This window comes from Zophobas morio, unplaced genomic scaffold, assembly GCF_036711695.1.
Source record: "Zophobas morio isolate AGI-343-1 ecotype UQ-CSIRO unplaced genomic scaffold, CSIRO_AGI_Zmor_V1 ptg000023l, whole genome shotgun sequence".
NCBI lineage: Eukaryota > Metazoa > Arthropoda > Insecta > Coleoptera > Tenebrionidae > Zophobas > Zophobas morio.
In genome coordinates, this window is record NW_026972128.1 from 9,267,763 (window position 1) to 9,285,224 (window position 17,462).

Sequence of the window (17,462 nt, forward strand, 5' to 3'; positions counted from 1 at the left end):
CCGCATAAATCACTTCCGGCCTGATTTCTTCGATAACTTAAACCGTTTTTCCAGAATCGCCCATTGAAATATCGCAATTTTTAAAAATTTGAAAAAATTCGAATTTCAATCCGGATATTTCTAAAATCTTGCTCGGTGACACTAAACACGCTATATTTTTGCAATCAGCACGTCAAGACCTATGACCCTGAATTTTTTGAGAATTCTAGACAACTTTTTCAAAAATGAAATCTTTCCTTATGCAAATTTCCACTCATTTTCGATGATTTTCGAAATTTAACCTAATACATTTTCTTGTAAATTTCGGGCCGCAGAAATCACTTCCGGCCGAATTTCTTCGATAACTCCAACCGTTTTTCCAGAATCGTACATTAAAATATAAAATTCGAATTTTACTCCCAATATTTCGAAAATATTGCCTGGCGATATTTTTAGAATCAGCACGTCTAGACGTATAACCCTGAATTTTTTGAGAATTTTTAGACGACTTTTTCAAAAATGAAGATTTTTGATACCTTTTCAATAAACAAAATCCTTTTTTAAACAGCTTACAATAATCTGCAACCTGTTTTTAAATTTCTACAACTGATTAGCAGTTATTTATAAAGTTATTAGCAATAAAATAATAAAAGGTATATAAATTTATAATATTGACCGTCTTCACGTCGTTATTTTTAGATTTTTTAGACTACAGAACTGTATCAGTTGAACTATGCGTGATAAGCATTATATGCTTAAATAATAAATCCCATTGTATTAAAATTTTTAACAAAGGTAGAACATAGCAATAAAGTTTTGTTTTGAAACGAACAACTAAAAAATGAGTAATCTCGTACTAATTTTTTCGTCTGCGAGTTCGAAGAAAATTATCTGTGATAACAAATAGAAAGTAGGTATACCATAAGACACAGTCGTATAATAAAATTAAAATACTTATTATTGTTAGTACGTACGTATGGAATGTGAAATAATGGTAGACAGTGAAGTGATAGTGAATTTTTGTCCCATTTAAATAAATTACTTGTAGTTGTAGCTACAAATCCATATTTATAAGTCACTATATCGGGTTAACCTGAATTTAGTATCAGTTGTAAAGTTTCAATGCAACATAGCAATAAATTAGTACGCTTAATAGATATACTCGATCTGATAGCTTTAGTATTTGTCGAACACCAGTTCTTGTAGGAGTTCTGTAATTGGTATTGTAATTATTATGTATGATTTATCAAATCAGTGTCGAAAAATATTCTTAAAATATGCCGCCGGTTTGCTGACAGCAAAATTACTCTCTAGAAATTTCTGTACTGAACTTGCCGAAGTTTTTGTTCAAGGATAATCAATTTGTCTGAACGGTGGTTTTGGTTGACCTACTTTATAGGATTAAGATATCCGGAAAGTTCATTATCGACTAAATTTTAATTTAATTGGCCTCTACAACAAACACTATTTAAATACGGGACAAGTAAAACAATCTCTCGTGTGCAAACTATATTAACATACGCATTTTCATTTGGATACTCACCATACCAGTAGCATGTGATGAACAGTTGAAAGTTAGTTTTATTAAAAATTCAAGTTTTCGAAGCAGAAAATTATGGAGAAAATTTCTTTAACCTACTCACCGCTTGCTTAAAGTGAACCTTAAGCATTATAATTTCGTCGCTAAACCGTTTTTAATTATTAGAATAATCTTTTTTTGATGTGCTCTACTTTTTCATCGTTTTAATCTAATGACAAAATTTAAAATTAAGAGAATGTATTTGAAAGTATTATTCTGGGCATGCTCTAATAGAGAATTTCACAAAGTATGGTCGGGGAAAGTCAAGACCATCGTTCGTTTGACAGGTCAACCAGCTAAAAGGATGACGAAAATAGCGCCTCCTAGACGCTTCAAGAACACACATGACTCAGACTTGGGTTAGCCGTAAAAATAAAATAACGTACACACTTTATTTATCCATTGGGTAACGATAATTATTATCTTTATACTCACGTTTTATTAATTTGTGTTATTTTTTACGTACACATGTGTTTCTCTGATATTTTTAAAACAATAAATTACGACACAAAACGCTTGTCCTATATTGGTTACGTGTTAATTTAAAGTTTGTGGTTGCTTATTAATCAAGGTGGTATTAATTTAATTAACACTTCTTGGCATAAAGCAAGCAATTTGTCGTAATAAAAATCTCTTACAAAACGTCTACATATTTCTTTGTCGCGTGAGGCCAATAATTCTTATTAAAACCGTTGGCTTTCTATTAAACGATAAATCGAAACAGTTTTAATAGCCACCGAAGGATAATTGATGCAATTATTAAAGAAACACTATAGTTAATTGAAACGGCCGTTACTGCATCCGAAATATGTTCATCGTATGCATATTTTATTGTAATTAAAATAATGATATAGCAACCGGTGAACGTTATTAAGTTTTTCTAAAATATCATGATTTATCATTATGGACTTATTTTGACTGCAGTCATAAATTAAATAAATAAGTCTACGATTAGATTATCTTTTTTATTAACGTAATAATATATTACGCGACGGACGTTAAACAACAAATTTGCAAACGTTAACCAAAAGAGATTTTTTTCAGATAAAGTGTGATAGCAATAATTCATAAGGATGATTCTAAATATTTATTCTTTAATCTTTTCTTGTGGAAATGTGTCTCGCAAAATTAAAAAACAGATTCACTCAATTTTATTGCGACTTCTTACATAATAAAAAACATGTTGTATAATTTTCTGTGTGGAGTCAGTAATAAATTTCAGTTTGGACGCCACGATTAATTAAATATTTAGTAAAAGCTGAAGTTTAATTGAAAAAATTTGTATGGTGTTTTATAATCGATATAATTTTAGCAGCAATACATAATACAAAAAATCCGCTGGTTACCATTTCGGTTACCACGGCTGCTTTTTTTTGACTGATACTGTGTGGGAAATAAAATACGCAAGTTATTTAACCTATGTAAAAATTTAATTTTGTAAAAATTTTCTGCCAAACTGGTCTACAGAAGAAGTGATAGAACGTTAAAAAACTTTTTTCTAAAATCTGTATGATTTTAAATTTTACAATTTCTCATTCTTGTGATAAGCTTGCTAAATGCACTTTTAGATCTGCTTGATTTCGTTGGATAAAATTGCATAAACTCAAGGTTTTTGTTGTTTCCTTGTGGTTAGTTTTAATAATAACTTGAGTATAAATCTTATGTAACTTTTTTGTTATTTCTCTTAGTGCGTAATTAATGTTTAGTAATGCAACGAATCGTAATAAGCGCAACTGTAGTTTGTCAGAGTTGAATTTCAGTAAACAGCTAAAAAATTGGTATAAAGTTATTTAGACAGAACTTCCCAGGAAAAAATAAATTATCAGTACGTGCTTATTTTATTATTATTAAATATAGACGGGCGCAATATTACTCTAAAAATGTGATCAATGAGTCAATGGAACCAGCAACCTTTGCATTAACAATTCAATATTTTTACGCCACGAACACGAATTTCACTACATGTCAGTGTTCTTAAAGTGTGAAGAAGCAATTTGGATTTTTTTTGCGAAAATCTGGATGTCTAGGGTAAAACAAATGGATTTTACTAAATAAAATTTAAGGAGACGTCATCAAGAATATTATCTGTCTAATAAAAATCAACACAGACAACAAACGGAATCGGAAGACCTATTTTTTCGTACTCTAAGGGTCATGAAACGTCGTGAAAACATGAAAATAGCCAGTTCCCAGATGAACCCTATTACAATACTTCCTTAACCTCGAGAAATAATAATAATAATAATAATATATAAAAAAGAAACAAGAGAAGCGGATCAAGATGTGGCTCTTGTGGTACACCAGCTGGCACTTCAGTGAAACGTGACTGTGTACGTTATTTAACAAACTGGTGACGGTTGTTTAAATACCTATAATTTCATCCATGGAAGAAAAGGATTTCCTATCTCCAAAAATCCAGGGTTCTGTATGAGTAATGTATGAGTAAATACAAACACATTCATAGGCGTTAAGCCAACCTTAACCAAGATAGATTATCTTGGAAACTTTTATAAATAATGTGTGTAATGCAAGAAATGAGTAGACAGAGAGAATAGAATAATATATAAAGAAATTAACCAGTGATGTATAATATCATTTTTTTTTCAGTAATATTACTTTTTTAAGTCAAATTAGCGTTATATTTCAAAAAAAAATACCTGAAGATGTGATTTGATCTGCAGCAAATTCTACAATTTTTTTATCATTTTATTTTATCATTACTGATTACTGAGTGAATATTTAATTTTAATGGTTGATGTAGACCAAATTTAAATTAAGAAAAAAAAACAATAGACATCAAAAGTCCCGTTTCTGCAAAATTGTTTGCAATAATAACGTGTAAACAAATAACTGTTGCAACTGCACAGTTAAACCATTTAATTGAATCATACTATTACTTGTCGAAATGCTATAATACCGAATCTAATCAAAGAAAACTACATTTTCTGGTTTAATTTCACAATTCCTGGCTGGATATCCTTACAACTTCAATTACGTCTCCTATTAAAAATTAAACTAGAAAGTATTACATCCTTTTATTCATCGTCATGATGAAAAGTCATCGGAAATTTGGATACATCTAAACAACACAACATTTTGTTGCATAATAAGTATTAATCACGAACATTAAAGTTCGTTCAACTCTTTATATAATCACACTTTTTAATTTATACAAATTGGAATTACCTTAGCGAAAATTTCGCCTGACAGCATCATATAAACGCAAATGATGAAAAAAATAAGCTTATCAGAGGATAGCAAATAAAGGGTTTAGAAACGCACGATATCAGAAAATCCCTTTATTACTGTGAATATGTAACGGTAAACAAGATTGTCGAGCATCACAGTCAAAGTGGCACATATTAATAAATAGATCGTGATAGAGATCCTTAAAAACGTTCAGGACTTTAATCAGAGGTTATTGTAAAGCTGAACGTATTAGTAATTCGTAGGGGAGGTTGGGACTCGTAGGAAAATTGGCACATTTCACTCTCTTAAGTGCCTTTATTTTAAACATAATTAGTATTACAGTGTGTATACTAAAGTAAGGTTTTGTGAGTTCGATATTAGGTTCAGTGTTCAACAAAACCCAAAGTTGTAAATAACAGAGACTGATAAGATGTAGTATAAAAATTGATTTATTACGGAGTTTCGGTCCAAAGAGACAAAAGGGATTATTTTTTACGCTTGTCATTTTAGTAGCGCTATATAACTTTTGAAATTTTAAAAACGTGTATCTTATATTGGTTTGTTTTGGTTTTACACATGGCATTATTATAAAGAAATTTTTACTGGGTCAGATGTAATTTAAGTCATATAAAAATATTATTTTCGATATTCCTAGGCAAAATTAATTGTCAAATAAGTGATATTGTGATAAGCGGAAAAATACTAAGCTTAATCTAGTGATCTAAGCTGGTTGACTAAATTTTATCTATTAATCTCCTCCAGAAATTTGGTAACGTCGTTCCAAAAATTTTTAAATAAATCTGTATTAAAAAGTTTATCTTGAGATCCAATTGATAATACATAGCTAAGAAATTAATGGTGAAGAAAAATTCATATATTTGTCTCCATAGAAAAAATTATGACGTCACCACCAAATTTTGTTAGTTAAAATTTCACCTTTAACATGCAGTTTAACTGCTCTGGCCATGATTGAATCTCTACTATTTTACTAGTTGAAGATGTTTGGTTTGTGTTATTCTAAAAAAGTCTTTAAATTTTGTCCAATAAAAAATATGCGTTGATTATCAATTAACACTCAATTTTTGAGTAATTAAAATTTGCAATAGTCGTTGGTTTGTAAGCGATCTTCCTGGTATTGCTATGTGGTAAATTCAATAATTAAATTAATTAATTTACTCTAAAATTTGAACACGAAAATAAAGAACGTTTTTTATATTACAATAAAAAGGGCAATTTATTTAATAGCGATGATAAAGGTGTTAAAAATAAGTCTTCTGAGGACTGAAAATTCAACAATACAGTAATGTTTTCATGAGTGTTAATTTCACGCATCAAAATTAATTTTAAAATTAAAAAAAATTGTCATTAAATCTTTATAAAAAACAAATTCCCTCATATGCGTGGGGTATTTAGACCATTTTTTTTTATTCTTGAAGATGTTTTTGAAGAAACCTACTTTAGATTTGAAACAAGAATTTCTAAAATGACTGTATCAAAATTAGTCAACAACAAAATAGATACTAAATTATTTTTAAGTTACTAATTAAATTCCTATAAAATCAAACGTGGGAATGGTCTCACCTTCCCCTAGCCACCTATCGTCATAAGACCCTGATGATGTCCATTAGAAAAGAAACATTATTAACTGCACATTTTTCGTAACGTTTTTTGGTCCTTCGTGCCTTGCATTTCCACCTGCATCAGCTAGAGGCACTACGCGTTACGATAGGTCAGGTTCTCGGCCATGACACGAGAAGAGGTTTCACCTCTCATAGAATTGACCCTGCTCGCAAGGTGGGGCGGCATCGCCTATAAAGTCGGCATCACACCGGCGCGACTTTAGTAGTACGCTGTAAGCTAGGTCATAAAACAGGTGTGTTGTGGCAGTAGCAAACCCGATCACCACGTGTGACCTACATTCACACGACATACTAAAGCAGTGTACATTTTCGATGTGAAAGTGCCTTAAACCGAAGACTGACCCCAAGCGAGCCCTCGCGGACAAACGCATCAGTGATAAATTGTGATATTAGTTTTCTAAGTGACTACGATGCCGGCGCCGGTCGAAGAAACCCTCAACGATCAGGATCTGATCGAGAAGAACGAAATCGACGAAGTGGGCTCGCTGTCGTTCTCGCCGCCTCCGTCCAAACTCCTGGAAACCAGAGACAGCATCTCCTCCATCGACAGCGACGTGTCGTTGTCGTTCGATCGCAGTCCCGTTACCGAAGAGAACCCAGCTGAAGCCGAAGATGAAGGCGCCCACATGGCGGATTTGTCCGACAGCGCGTCCGACACGGGATCGGCCGGGGGCGGCAAGGACTCGGGCTGCGAAGTCACCCCTGAAGTGACGGAGCCGCCCTTCCAACCCCCTTCGGACGAACTCGCCGACAAGATCGTCCAGCAAGTGGAGTTCTACTTTTCGGACGCTAACATAACGAAAGACGCCTTCTTGCTCAAACACGTGAAGAGGAACAAGGAAGGGTATGTGAGTTTGAAACTGATTTCTAGTTTCAAGAGAGTTAAGCACTTGACGAAAGATTGGAGGGTGGTTGCCCATGCTTTGTCCCGTTCTACCAAACTAGAAATTAACGAAGCGGGAACGAAGCTCAGACGTTTAGACCCTTTGCCTCAGTACGACGAAACTACCCCATCACGTACCGTGGTCGCCGTCCACATGCCCATAGATAAAGCTACCATCGAAAACGTAGCGGAACTCTTCAAAGTTTGTGGCGAGATCGCTTTAATCAGGATTCTGCGCCCGGGTAATCCGATTCCAGCTGACGTGCGACAATTCATCAACAAGAATCCTTCTTTAGCCGGAGTTGTCTGCGCATTAGTCGAGTTCGTCACGTCTGAATCAGCTAGAAATGCCATCCAGCTTCAACACACCCTAGGGGAACCTATGAAGGTATACGAACTGAACAACGTTCCTCATCCTGAACGCAAGAAGAAAGCCAACAAGAAACCGAACAACAACAACGCTAACAATAACAAAAATTTCTCCGACACGGATTACATCAGCTCTTGTCAAAGTAGCTCAGAAGCGGAAGATCTAAAGAAAGGGGCAAGGCTCCGTCGGGGTTCCTCTGCTCATTTCCCCTCGAGGTACATCGAGCCGGCAGCTTGGCTCCAACGCCGCTTGTCGGCTTCAAGCACCGAGGCCAACTTCATCTACATGCCGAGACGCTTGAGCTACAGCAGCAGGGACTCGAGCGACTCGAGTTTGTTCCTTCCGCGAAGAATGAGCGCTTGCAGTCTTTCAGGCTCTGAAAACAACTACAACAGGCGTTTATCTTCGGCTAGCCAGTCTTCCGAGTATAGCAATCCGAGGTCCAGAAGCAACAGTACTGCTTTCCAGAACGGCGAAAACGTGGTGCGATTGCCACGTGGTCCTGATGGGTCCAAAGGGTTCCGACAGAGACCTTTGACGGCTATAGCTCAATGAGGAGAGGTTAGAGCATGACAGTTAGAGCCTTGATGCTGAACTTTTACTTGCCTAACGGCTAAATTCGGAGAGGGGATTGTTTTTTCTATTTTTTTATAATGGGAAAACTGTTTTGTATCTTCTTAAGCGATTTAGGACCTTGAATGATGAATGAAATTTAATTCGCGAATGCATAATTCAGAACACGACCCACTTACTTTTTTATAATGTCTAGCTTCGACTTTCACCCAAATGCGGTTTGTATTATAATAATGGTGATTATTAGCGAAAAATTTAGAAATTTCTACCTAATTGGAATTAATTTGTTACGCTTTTTACATTGCGGAAAAATGATTGGATTCTTCTGAAAAGCACGAAACTTCACTTTATTGGTTCATTTTTTTTCCTGTACTTATTATATCGTAGTTAGAATACTTTAATAATTATCTTACTTTCTACATGTGTTAATTAGGTTAATTATAGATTTAACGCTTCATTTTCTTATTCTATTGTTTTGTTTTAAAAACATTTATTATAACTAGCACCGTTGCTTAAAAAAATAAGATGTCGATAGGTCGTAAGTTATGGATTTTAAAACGTACTTTAGAATGACACGTCGACCTTGTGTAGATTTTTTATCAAAATAACTGTTTAATGTTATACACTTTTGAGGTGTTTATGCTACTTGCATGCAATCTTTGCGGAATTTTCTCCTCTAGAATTAATTTCTGATTTCTAGGTGTGTAAATTTCATTTTGTACATAAGCGTATTTATTATTTCCTTATTTATTTCGATTACTTTTTACTGTAATTGTGAAACTGTTTTGAGATGAGTGTTTTATTTATTTATTTGTTGTCTATTATAATTTGCATTAAATTTCTGGGAGAAATTGTATCGTTTTATTTGTATCAACCTAAGTGAGACAATTTATGTCTTAAAACTGGATCTAAATAAGACGCATTAATAATTTGTTTATATCTTTTACTACAAGCATAACAATCAATTACTTCACTTTCGTAGAAACCACAAATCATGTGGACTTTCGTAAATTTTTTGGTCAACTTCTTAAACAAAGATGGGTACTTGTTTATCAGAATATGTTGAAAACTGGTTTCAATATATGTATCTCTTTCATTCATAACCAAAAAAAAAAAATTCCAAAGATATCAAACTGTAAAGACACAAAATAAAATAAACTATTACAAACGATGATTTTGTATGTGTAAAATTATGTCTAAATTAACGAAAAACATTTACAATTACGTATTAACAAGAAGAAAACCAAAATTTTAAAAGTATATTATAAAACTGTATACAAATCTTCGATGATCCAGGAATCCATTATACAAAATTTTATTAGGTGACTTCATTTTATTTCCAATGAATTCCCAGCTTCGTCGTTTAGTGTTAGTATCATGATTATTCTAATTAGATGGGAGTGTTTGTTTCTACATCGTCAAATTTAGATTGCACATACACCCGCTACCTCCATTACTACCGATAACAAAAATTATATGATTGGATTGTTCGGTAAATTAAAAAAAAAGATTCAATTAACTGATGTGCTATTTTAAACATACAGTGATACATATCTTCATCGTAAAATAATTTCTTCTTTAGGTAAAAGTTCGACACAAATTGCATTGATTCGTTTCCCAAAATGTGCTATTCTCTGATATTTTGACAATTTCTCGAAGAGGTAAACAAGAAATGAAAGCCAAATTTTCAGACCACGAGATCGCCAACTTATTAGAATGTTTGTGTCCGTGGATGATACGGAATTAACAAATAATAAGGCAAGACACTGAAAGTGAACTCAAATAAGGAAAGGCAAAAAAAGAAAAAAGATGGTGTGAGTGAAGCTACGAAGGGAAAGGCCAGCGAAAAATATTTTATGTTATTCTAACTACCTGCACTAAATCTGCAGATGTTTAAATGTTTTTTATAACACTAATTATAGTCTGCTATAATACGTTATTGTCGTTTATCTTAATGGTTCTTCTGTGATGACTACATAGAAAGCATAGAGAAAAGTGGTCGCATTTAATTAATTAATAGACGAAACGCAAAAATAAATTAATACAAACACTTTTATGGTTAAGCGGAGGATTTGAAGTTCGTAAATTTGTTTCAGTAAAATCTATAAAATTTTGCTTATACACAATTTGATATTTCCTACCACCTACTTGATAAATTTAAAAAAATCTGTTTGCCTAAATATGTATTACTATTTAAAAATGTGCCTGTGACGTCACCGTGAATGAATATCTGTATACATAAAAACTATATCAAAATCTAATTTTTTTTTATTTGTATTTATTTTACAAGACTATTTGTCTTAAGTTCAACCACAAATGAAAATACGTTCTTTAAAACGTGCTACTGTGATAATAAGGTAATTGTGAAAATTACTGACATTAAAAAGGTTTTCAATTAGAAAAAACTTCTATTGTTTACGTCAACAAACGAACGCATTCGTTTTCCATTGAATTACAAGATTATTACCTTCTTGTCCTCCTTTCTCGTTGACTGTTTCTAGGCTTAAAAGACAGAAAGTTTTCGTACAAAGAAGTATATTTACTCTACTGTCATTTGGAGTTACTGTAATAATTGTTATGCCATTATCAATTTAAGATACAATGGTCCTCATTATACTGCCAAATGAACTGATATTACAATTATCAGCACAATGCAATTATTTTGTAAAATTTTTCATCCTTAATGATGTTGATTCATGAAGTTGCTATTATTTAAAATAAACTCTTTTTTTTCTATTAAAATTTTAATTTGGAACTTTCTGTGTGATGTTTCTTTATACTGTGAATAATAATTATTAATTATACAATTTTGGAGTTATTTTTGACACTTTCATTCCTCCCATCAATAATTAAGTAATTGGATTACTTGATTTTGGACTAAGTAGTCTTTCTTGGTGTTTCAAAATGTCGTATGCGGTCATTTTGTCATGCAATATCTTGTTACTTATTTATATAATTTATATTATATTGAAAATTTCACAATTTTTAAAAAACTTCCATGCTACGGTTCACTTTTTGTAAGACTGTTTTCGTTTCTTTGGTTTAACGTGGCATTATTCTACCGCTTTATCACTATGTTGCTTCTTGATCACTACTCACAAAAAAGCAACAATGAACAGTTGCTCATTTCTCTTCCCTGGCAAGATTGTTTTCAATAAAACAACATTTCCATTCTCAAGAGATAAGTCCAAAAAAACTCAACCACAATTTAACAAAAAATCCAAAGTAGGTGTTTGGTGGTCTGATTCGAAGAGTGTGAGTGTTTTCTTGTCGAATAATAAATGTGGAATAAAATTGGCCATCAACTTTCACCGTTGGCACTTCTAGTTATACTAGTTATGTGTAGTGAGGGGGTCATCGGTGCGTGGCAAACATTCTTTATAATCTCCTCCAACTTTCATCAATTTCATCATTTACTTACACCACGCCACAGTCAAGTTCAACGTTTTGCGCTTGACATTGCAGAATCGTTCGCTTGGAAAAAGAGAAACGTTCTGTTACGAGCTCGCTCTGCATTCATAAGCCCCACACACCATTTTATTATACTGTTTTCCGACATTTTCTTGCAATTAGGACTTTATATGTAATTACTTGAAACGAACTATGAAGCTAATTATTTGTTCTTCACGAGGTACATAATTTTTCTACTGAAGCGTTAAATTTAGCGTCCTCTCTTTTTACGTTCTATAAAAAGATATCCGCAATGGTGGCTTTAGTTATGTATTGAATGAAATAATAGTCAAAAATCAGCGCTATTATGAAATGTTCCAGATTGTTTAGCAGTGGACCATAACAAATGTAACAAAAATGATAGTACCGCTAGTCTTCTTTCAGTGACGATTTATTTAAAAAATAGTGAACAGGTTCTCTAGCCACAACAGTACATAGATTACCATTCAAATTAGAATTTATAAGGTTGTCACTTTTGATAATAATAATAATAATTAAGAAGATAAACCTTTTAATACAGATTGTGGTAGCTCAGCGGTTTATTGATAATAAGCAAACAATACAAAGCAAAATATGGGTATGGGTTATCGAAGTGGTGGCAATTCTCGTCGGGGATGGTGGCGGCTCCTGGGACTCAGAGCGTCGTAGGGGATGACGGCGGCGATGTATGTAGCACAGGGCACCTGGACAGTGCGACCCTGGAGATGACGACGTCGGCGGTGCGGCACAGGAGACCTAGAGAATGCGACCCTGGAGATGACGACGTCGGCGATGCGGCACAGGGGACCTAGAGAGTGCGACCCTGGAGATGACGACGTCGGCGATACGGCACAGGGGACCTAGAGAGTGCGACCCTGGAGATGACGACGTCGGCGATACGGCACAGGGGACCTAGAGAGTGCGACCCTGGAGATGACGACGTCAGCGATACGGCACAGGGGACCTAGAGAGTGCGACCCTGGAGATGACGACGTCGGCGATGCGGCACAGGGGACCTAGACAGTGCGACCCTGGAGATGACGTCGTAGAAGCGGCGCAGGGGGACCGTAAAACAGTGCAGCCCTGGTGAAGATCTCGAAGCAGCGCAGGGGACCGTAACACAGTGCAGCCCTGGTAATAATATCGAAGCGGCGCAGGGGACCGTAACACAGTGCAGCCCTGGTGATCACCAGAAGGGGACCGAGACAGTGCAGCCCTTAAGGTGGAGATGGTGGAGTTCCATCTGTACGGTGCTCACCAGAAGGGGACCGAGACAGTGCAGCCCTTAAGGTGGAGATGGTGGCGTTCCATCTGCCTGGAAAGCGTCCGAGTTGCCCTTTTATAGGCAGGGTTGAAATGCGTGGGAGTACCTGCACAATGAAGTAACTTCAGGTGGGGTGCGTTCCAGTGGGGGTGAGCTTGGTGGGGTTGATATCGGCGCTGCCGAGGACAGCGCCCTCGAAAGGGTACTAGCGGAGCGCTTTGAAAGCTCCGCTACAAGATAAATTTGTAATAGAGTGGCATAAAATTATGTGTTATGTTTTTGACATAACACATGTGTAATTTTAAAAATACAGGAAACAAATCTTATCGTGGGCTTATCAAGCGCCTATAATTTCACGAACCAAATCGTTCCAATAAATACCCACTTTAGTTAAGCGGGGTTTAAACAATTATCGGCCTCATTAATTCAAATGTATGAGTATGACTTAGGTGATAATAATTTTCCAGGAATAATCATTTTTCATAATTGCTAGCATTAATTGTTACAAAGAAATTTTTAAATAATTTCATAACTCAGTTGTAAAAAAGTCTCTAATAGAATCTGCATCTGTGTGTTGTGACAATGTTTTCTGTGTTTCTTTAGGATCGTGGAGGGAGAAATAATCAAGTGATTGATTGTAGATGTACATTGTGTGGCATTCAAAGTCTGCGCTTAGGTGAATCACCGTGTATATATGTCACCTTTGTCGTCACAAATGTTATCATTTGAACTAATATTATAATTTAAAGTTAAATAACGTTAAAAATATCGAAAAAAGTTCTATAAATCGCCATAAACTTTATAAAATTCACTCTAAAGTGAGAGTGCAAAAATGATACCGTTATTTGGTACAAACTGCACTTGTTCAGTTGTCCTACTGTACACCTTCTTGTAAAGCAGTTGAAACTTTTTATCACACACTTGTTTTTTTAATGGAAGAACGGTAAACTGTTAAATTATAAGACCACTTTCTACATAAATAACAATGCAAATATCTTACAAGCATCAACCTGAATTTAAAAACATGGTATCTTCGCAATATTTTATTCCTTCTTTTGCACCGAACTATTTGTGAAATAAATTCAGTAACTCAAAAACTGCCGTTTACTTTCATAAACTGACGTTAACAATTTTTAAATTTGTACAACAAAAATATTATTAACTTTCACAAGAACTTCGCAGAACTAACATGGTACATCGATTAAGGATGACAAAGGTTTAAATCACGCTAATAGACCTGAACCACAAATTTATATCCAATTATGTTCTTTGGTTTATTGATTTTTTCGAATAATGAACGGTCAGGTTATAAAAAGAATCTACTTTAATACAATTTCCTGAAACGTTCAAACACGAAAGTTTGTATGAGTTTTTACTTACATTGTTGGCGTTATTCATTAGTTTTTGATTTACGAGGTCACATGTATACAAAGTGTTTTAGCTAAGATTTATGTTCACTTATAACTTCTCATTATTTAAAGAAAAACATTGTTACAATACCATATGTCATACAAATTTTTTTTGTAACAAATTTTTAAATGAAATTGTTACTACGTTGTTTAAACTTAAGCGTTTTGGAATTCTCAACAACTAGAAAAGAATACAAATAATTTCAAAATTATTGTATGCATTTTTCGAACAAATAAAATTCAGTAACATTACGAAAATTTTAAACGGCCTGGTAGGATCTGTCTGATGTTATGCAACCCAACACACATCACAATAACCATTTCAAATTCTGAAATTTACTTACTTATCAATGTTACATACTTAGTTCAAATTAATTTTTCACACACAATCTGAACTAGATTATTAAATTAACACCTGTTTTAAAATATCACTCCGTTCTGATTTTTTTTGTACAAATGTTTATAATCTCCAAAAATAATGATGTAATCTCTTTGGCGTCGCGACCTTTAGTTTGAAAAACTCGGTTTTAGGCCATTATGTGTTATTATTACGTATTATTCTGTTATTTATTTGTGCTTTTGTGTGCACAGTACGTTGAAATGTACATAAAACGTACACCTGAACACCACTAAAAATTCCAGATAAATGTCAACACTGTACGTGTTCAATATTATGTTCAAAATCAACCCAAAAATGTTTATCGCCTATGTTAGCTTACGTAATTCATGCATTAACCTTTCGCGAACTTTACATAAACGGAAGTTTTTCAAATTTTGTGTCTCATTGGAAAATAAAATTTTATTTTTACTAAATTGTAAATGAAATATGAATGAATAACAGAAATACAAATGATTTTTGTTCAGAAAATAAAAAATAATTATAAGAACTAAAAGTAAACATTTATTTATAATCTTCTCAAATCCAGACATAAATCTACAAATAATTTTTCACGACTTTGAAGATCCTGGTTGAGGTTCATTTAAGCTGCGTAAAATTTCTTCATTGTACCTTTTGGCTCTGATGGTCTTAAAATTATCTCTTTTGGGTTCTCTAACAGTAGTTTGCTGGAGTCTAGCAAGCTGATTCTTGATTAATTCAACTGAGGATAATCCCTCAGGAATATGAACATATCTAATATTCCTAGAACTAACATAAAAATCTTTAAATTTATGCACACGTCCCTGTGGATCATAAAATATAACCGACGCCATTTCCACATTCATCTGACCATCTACATGTTTTATTAAACCTGTCACGCTACTTTCGTTCCGTAAATCAATCAGAGTGTGTTTGTTTTCTAGAGCTTTAACAAGTACAGTCAGGTAGTTATGGAAATGGTACTTCTCACTTCTCGAACCAAAGTCTTGCATTTTAACCCAACTGAAATAGAAGAGCGATTATTAACAATTTTGGTCAAAAATTAACCACAACCGCACCTGATAGTATCAGGACATTAATTAACACAAATGGAGAATTAAAAAGACTTCTAGTTTCAATTATAACTCTTGGGCACTTTTTCATCAGTTTTTAATTATTTGTTGTGTTTATTAAATGCTTCGACAGTTGACAGTAGTTCAAATGGTTGCACGTGGGTCGCACTGACACTACTAAATCACCTGATCCGTAGTTCTGAAGTGTCAACTTCATTTCGCTAATATGCAGCCAATAATACCCTCTAAATTGCTATTAAATTTTTGATTTGTATTAAAAAATTGTTTATAATTATCTTCCAAGCAAAACTGGTAAGTTCGTGATTTTTTTGCGTTGCGTAAATAAAACTTGTTACATTTGAACGACTATAAAACAGGTGCAAATGAATAAGTACACAACGGTTTCATAAATTTCCGTACTAAATATTTGACGAAAACGTTTATTGTGTCCATAAATTGATAAAAATAAAGGTGATAAATCTTGTAAGTTCGTTGTAAAAAAGGCAGCAAAATTTTTAAGCCGTTATGTGGAGGTACATTGCTGGTACAATCGCCGTAGGTTCAGTAACGTACAGTTTATAGTGAGTAATGGGTGTTGTTAACCTTACTAATAATTTATAATTGTATTTTTTGCAATTTAAGTCGATATTTTGCTGGAGGCGTGTGTAAGTGCCCCACAAGATTAGACGGTCTAGTTGTAGTTGTTACAGGTGCTAGTTCTGGAATTGGCAAAGCTTTGGCTCTAGAACTAGCTCAGAGAGGTGATCAGATAACTATTGAAATTCGTAACGAAACACGTAAATTGTAGGTGCGACCATAGTTCTCGCCTGTAGAGACATTGAAAAAGGAATAAATACGAAGAGGGACATTTTGGCAAAATTAAGCAACAAAAACGTGAAAATATTTGTCAAGCCATTGAATCTTGCATCAATCGCCAGTATTATAAAATTTTCTGAAACTTTGAAGTCGGAATTTGACGAGATTTATGCTTTGGTTAATAATGCAGGGATATATTATCATCCACATACGGTCACAGAAGATGGGTATGAAATCACATTCCAGACAAACTATTTAGGTACAGGTATAACTAGTTAGTGGTACTGTGACTATATTATTATTTTTAGGTCATTTCATTTTGACACATAATCTGCTGGGTTTACTGAAAAAGGCAGATCATTCTCGAGTTGTAAACGTCACATCACAAGCCCACAAACAAGTAAACTCGTATGATTTGAATGCTATTGCCAAATCTCAGACTGAGTTCCGATCTCACTCTGTTGCTTATGGAGTGACAAAGTTGGCCCTAATTCTATTTACTCGTTACTTATCCAAAAAACTACTAAGTAAGTTTTAGTTAGTCAAAAAAAATTAATACATTATTTTTTTTTTTTTAGATACAAATATAATTGTCAATGCAGTTGATCCAGGCACGACCAAGACAGACCTTCTTCGCCATTCTCCATACACTAATAATCAGTTTTTGTATGTTCTACAGTGGCCTATTAGGGTTCTTTTAGCCAAAAGTCCATGTCAAGGGGCACAGTCACTTTTACATTGTCTTTTAACATCTAATAGATCCACTGGACAACTTTATACAGACTGCAAATTAACATTACCAAGTGCTTTAGCTTCAGATGATAAGTTGGCACAAGACTATTATGAGTTAACTATAGAAATATTAGACAATAAGTTCAACACTGAGTCAGAGTGCTAATT

General features: G+C 33.9%; 3 protein-coding genes across 3 annotated transcripts; 2 read left to right on the forward strand and 1 right to left on the reverse strand.

The window, feature by feature from the left end:
- Positions 1 to 6,579: 6,579 nt before the first annotated feature.
- On the forward strand, positions 6,580 to 9,064 carry LOC135134240 (la-related protein 6). Its single transcript, XM_064062869.1, has one exon. The coding sequence runs from the start codon at positions 6,798 to 6,800 to the stop codon at positions 8,193 to 8,195; it is 1,398 nt and encodes a 465-aa protein (XP_063918939.1). The 5' UTR covers positions 6,580 to 6,797; the 3' UTR covers positions 8,196 to 9,064.
- Positions 9,065 to 15,263: 6,199 nt separating this feature from the next.
- LOC135134018 (U7 snRNA-associated Sm-like protein LSm10) lies at positions 15,264 to 15,686 on the reverse strand. Its single transcript, XM_064062585.1, has one exon. It carries the CDS (start codon positions 15,684 to 15,686, stop codon positions 15,264 to 15,266), a length of 423 nt encoding a protein of 140 aa, XP_063918655.1.
- A 263-nt stretch (positions 15,687 to 15,949) lies between these two features.
- LOC135134438 (retinol dehydrogenase 12-like) lies at positions 15,950 to 17,460 on the forward strand. The gene is made up of 6 exons (XM_064063115.1): positions 15,950 to 16,058; positions 16,124 to 16,327; positions 16,389 to 16,507; positions 16,555 to 16,821; positions 16,871 to 17,089; positions 17,141 to 17,460. The coding sequence occupies exons 2-6, from the start codon at positions 16,272 to 16,274 to the stop codon at positions 17,458 to 17,460; spliced, it is 981 nt and encodes a 326-aa protein (XP_063919185.1). The 5' UTR covers positions 15,950 to 16,058; positions 16,124 to 16,271.
- The last annotated feature ends 2 nt before the right edge of the window (positions 17,461 to 17,462 follow it).

Bases quoted from the DNA above. Each gene is read 5' to 3' on its own strand.
- LOC135134018 (XM_064062585.1), bottom strand. From the start codon at position 15,686: ATGCAAGACTTTGGTTCGAGAAGTGAGAAGTACCATTTCCATAACTAC.
- LOC135134240 (XM_064062869.1), top strand. From the start codon at position 6,798: ATGCCGGCGCCGGTCGAAGAAACCCTCAACGATCAGGATCTGATCGAG.
- LOC135134438 (XM_064063115.1), top strand. From the start codon at position 16,272: ATGTGGAGGTACATTGCTGGTACAATCGCCGTAGGTTCAGTAACGTAC. The intron at 16,328-16,388 runs GTGAGTAATGGG...TTGCAATTTAAG, and splicing joins TCAGTAACGTACAGTTTATA to TCGATATTTTGCTGGAGGCG. The intron at 16,508-16,554 runs GTGATCAGATAA...CGTAAATTGTAG, and splicing joins TCTAGAACTAGCTCAGAGAG to GTGCGACCATAGTTCTCGCC.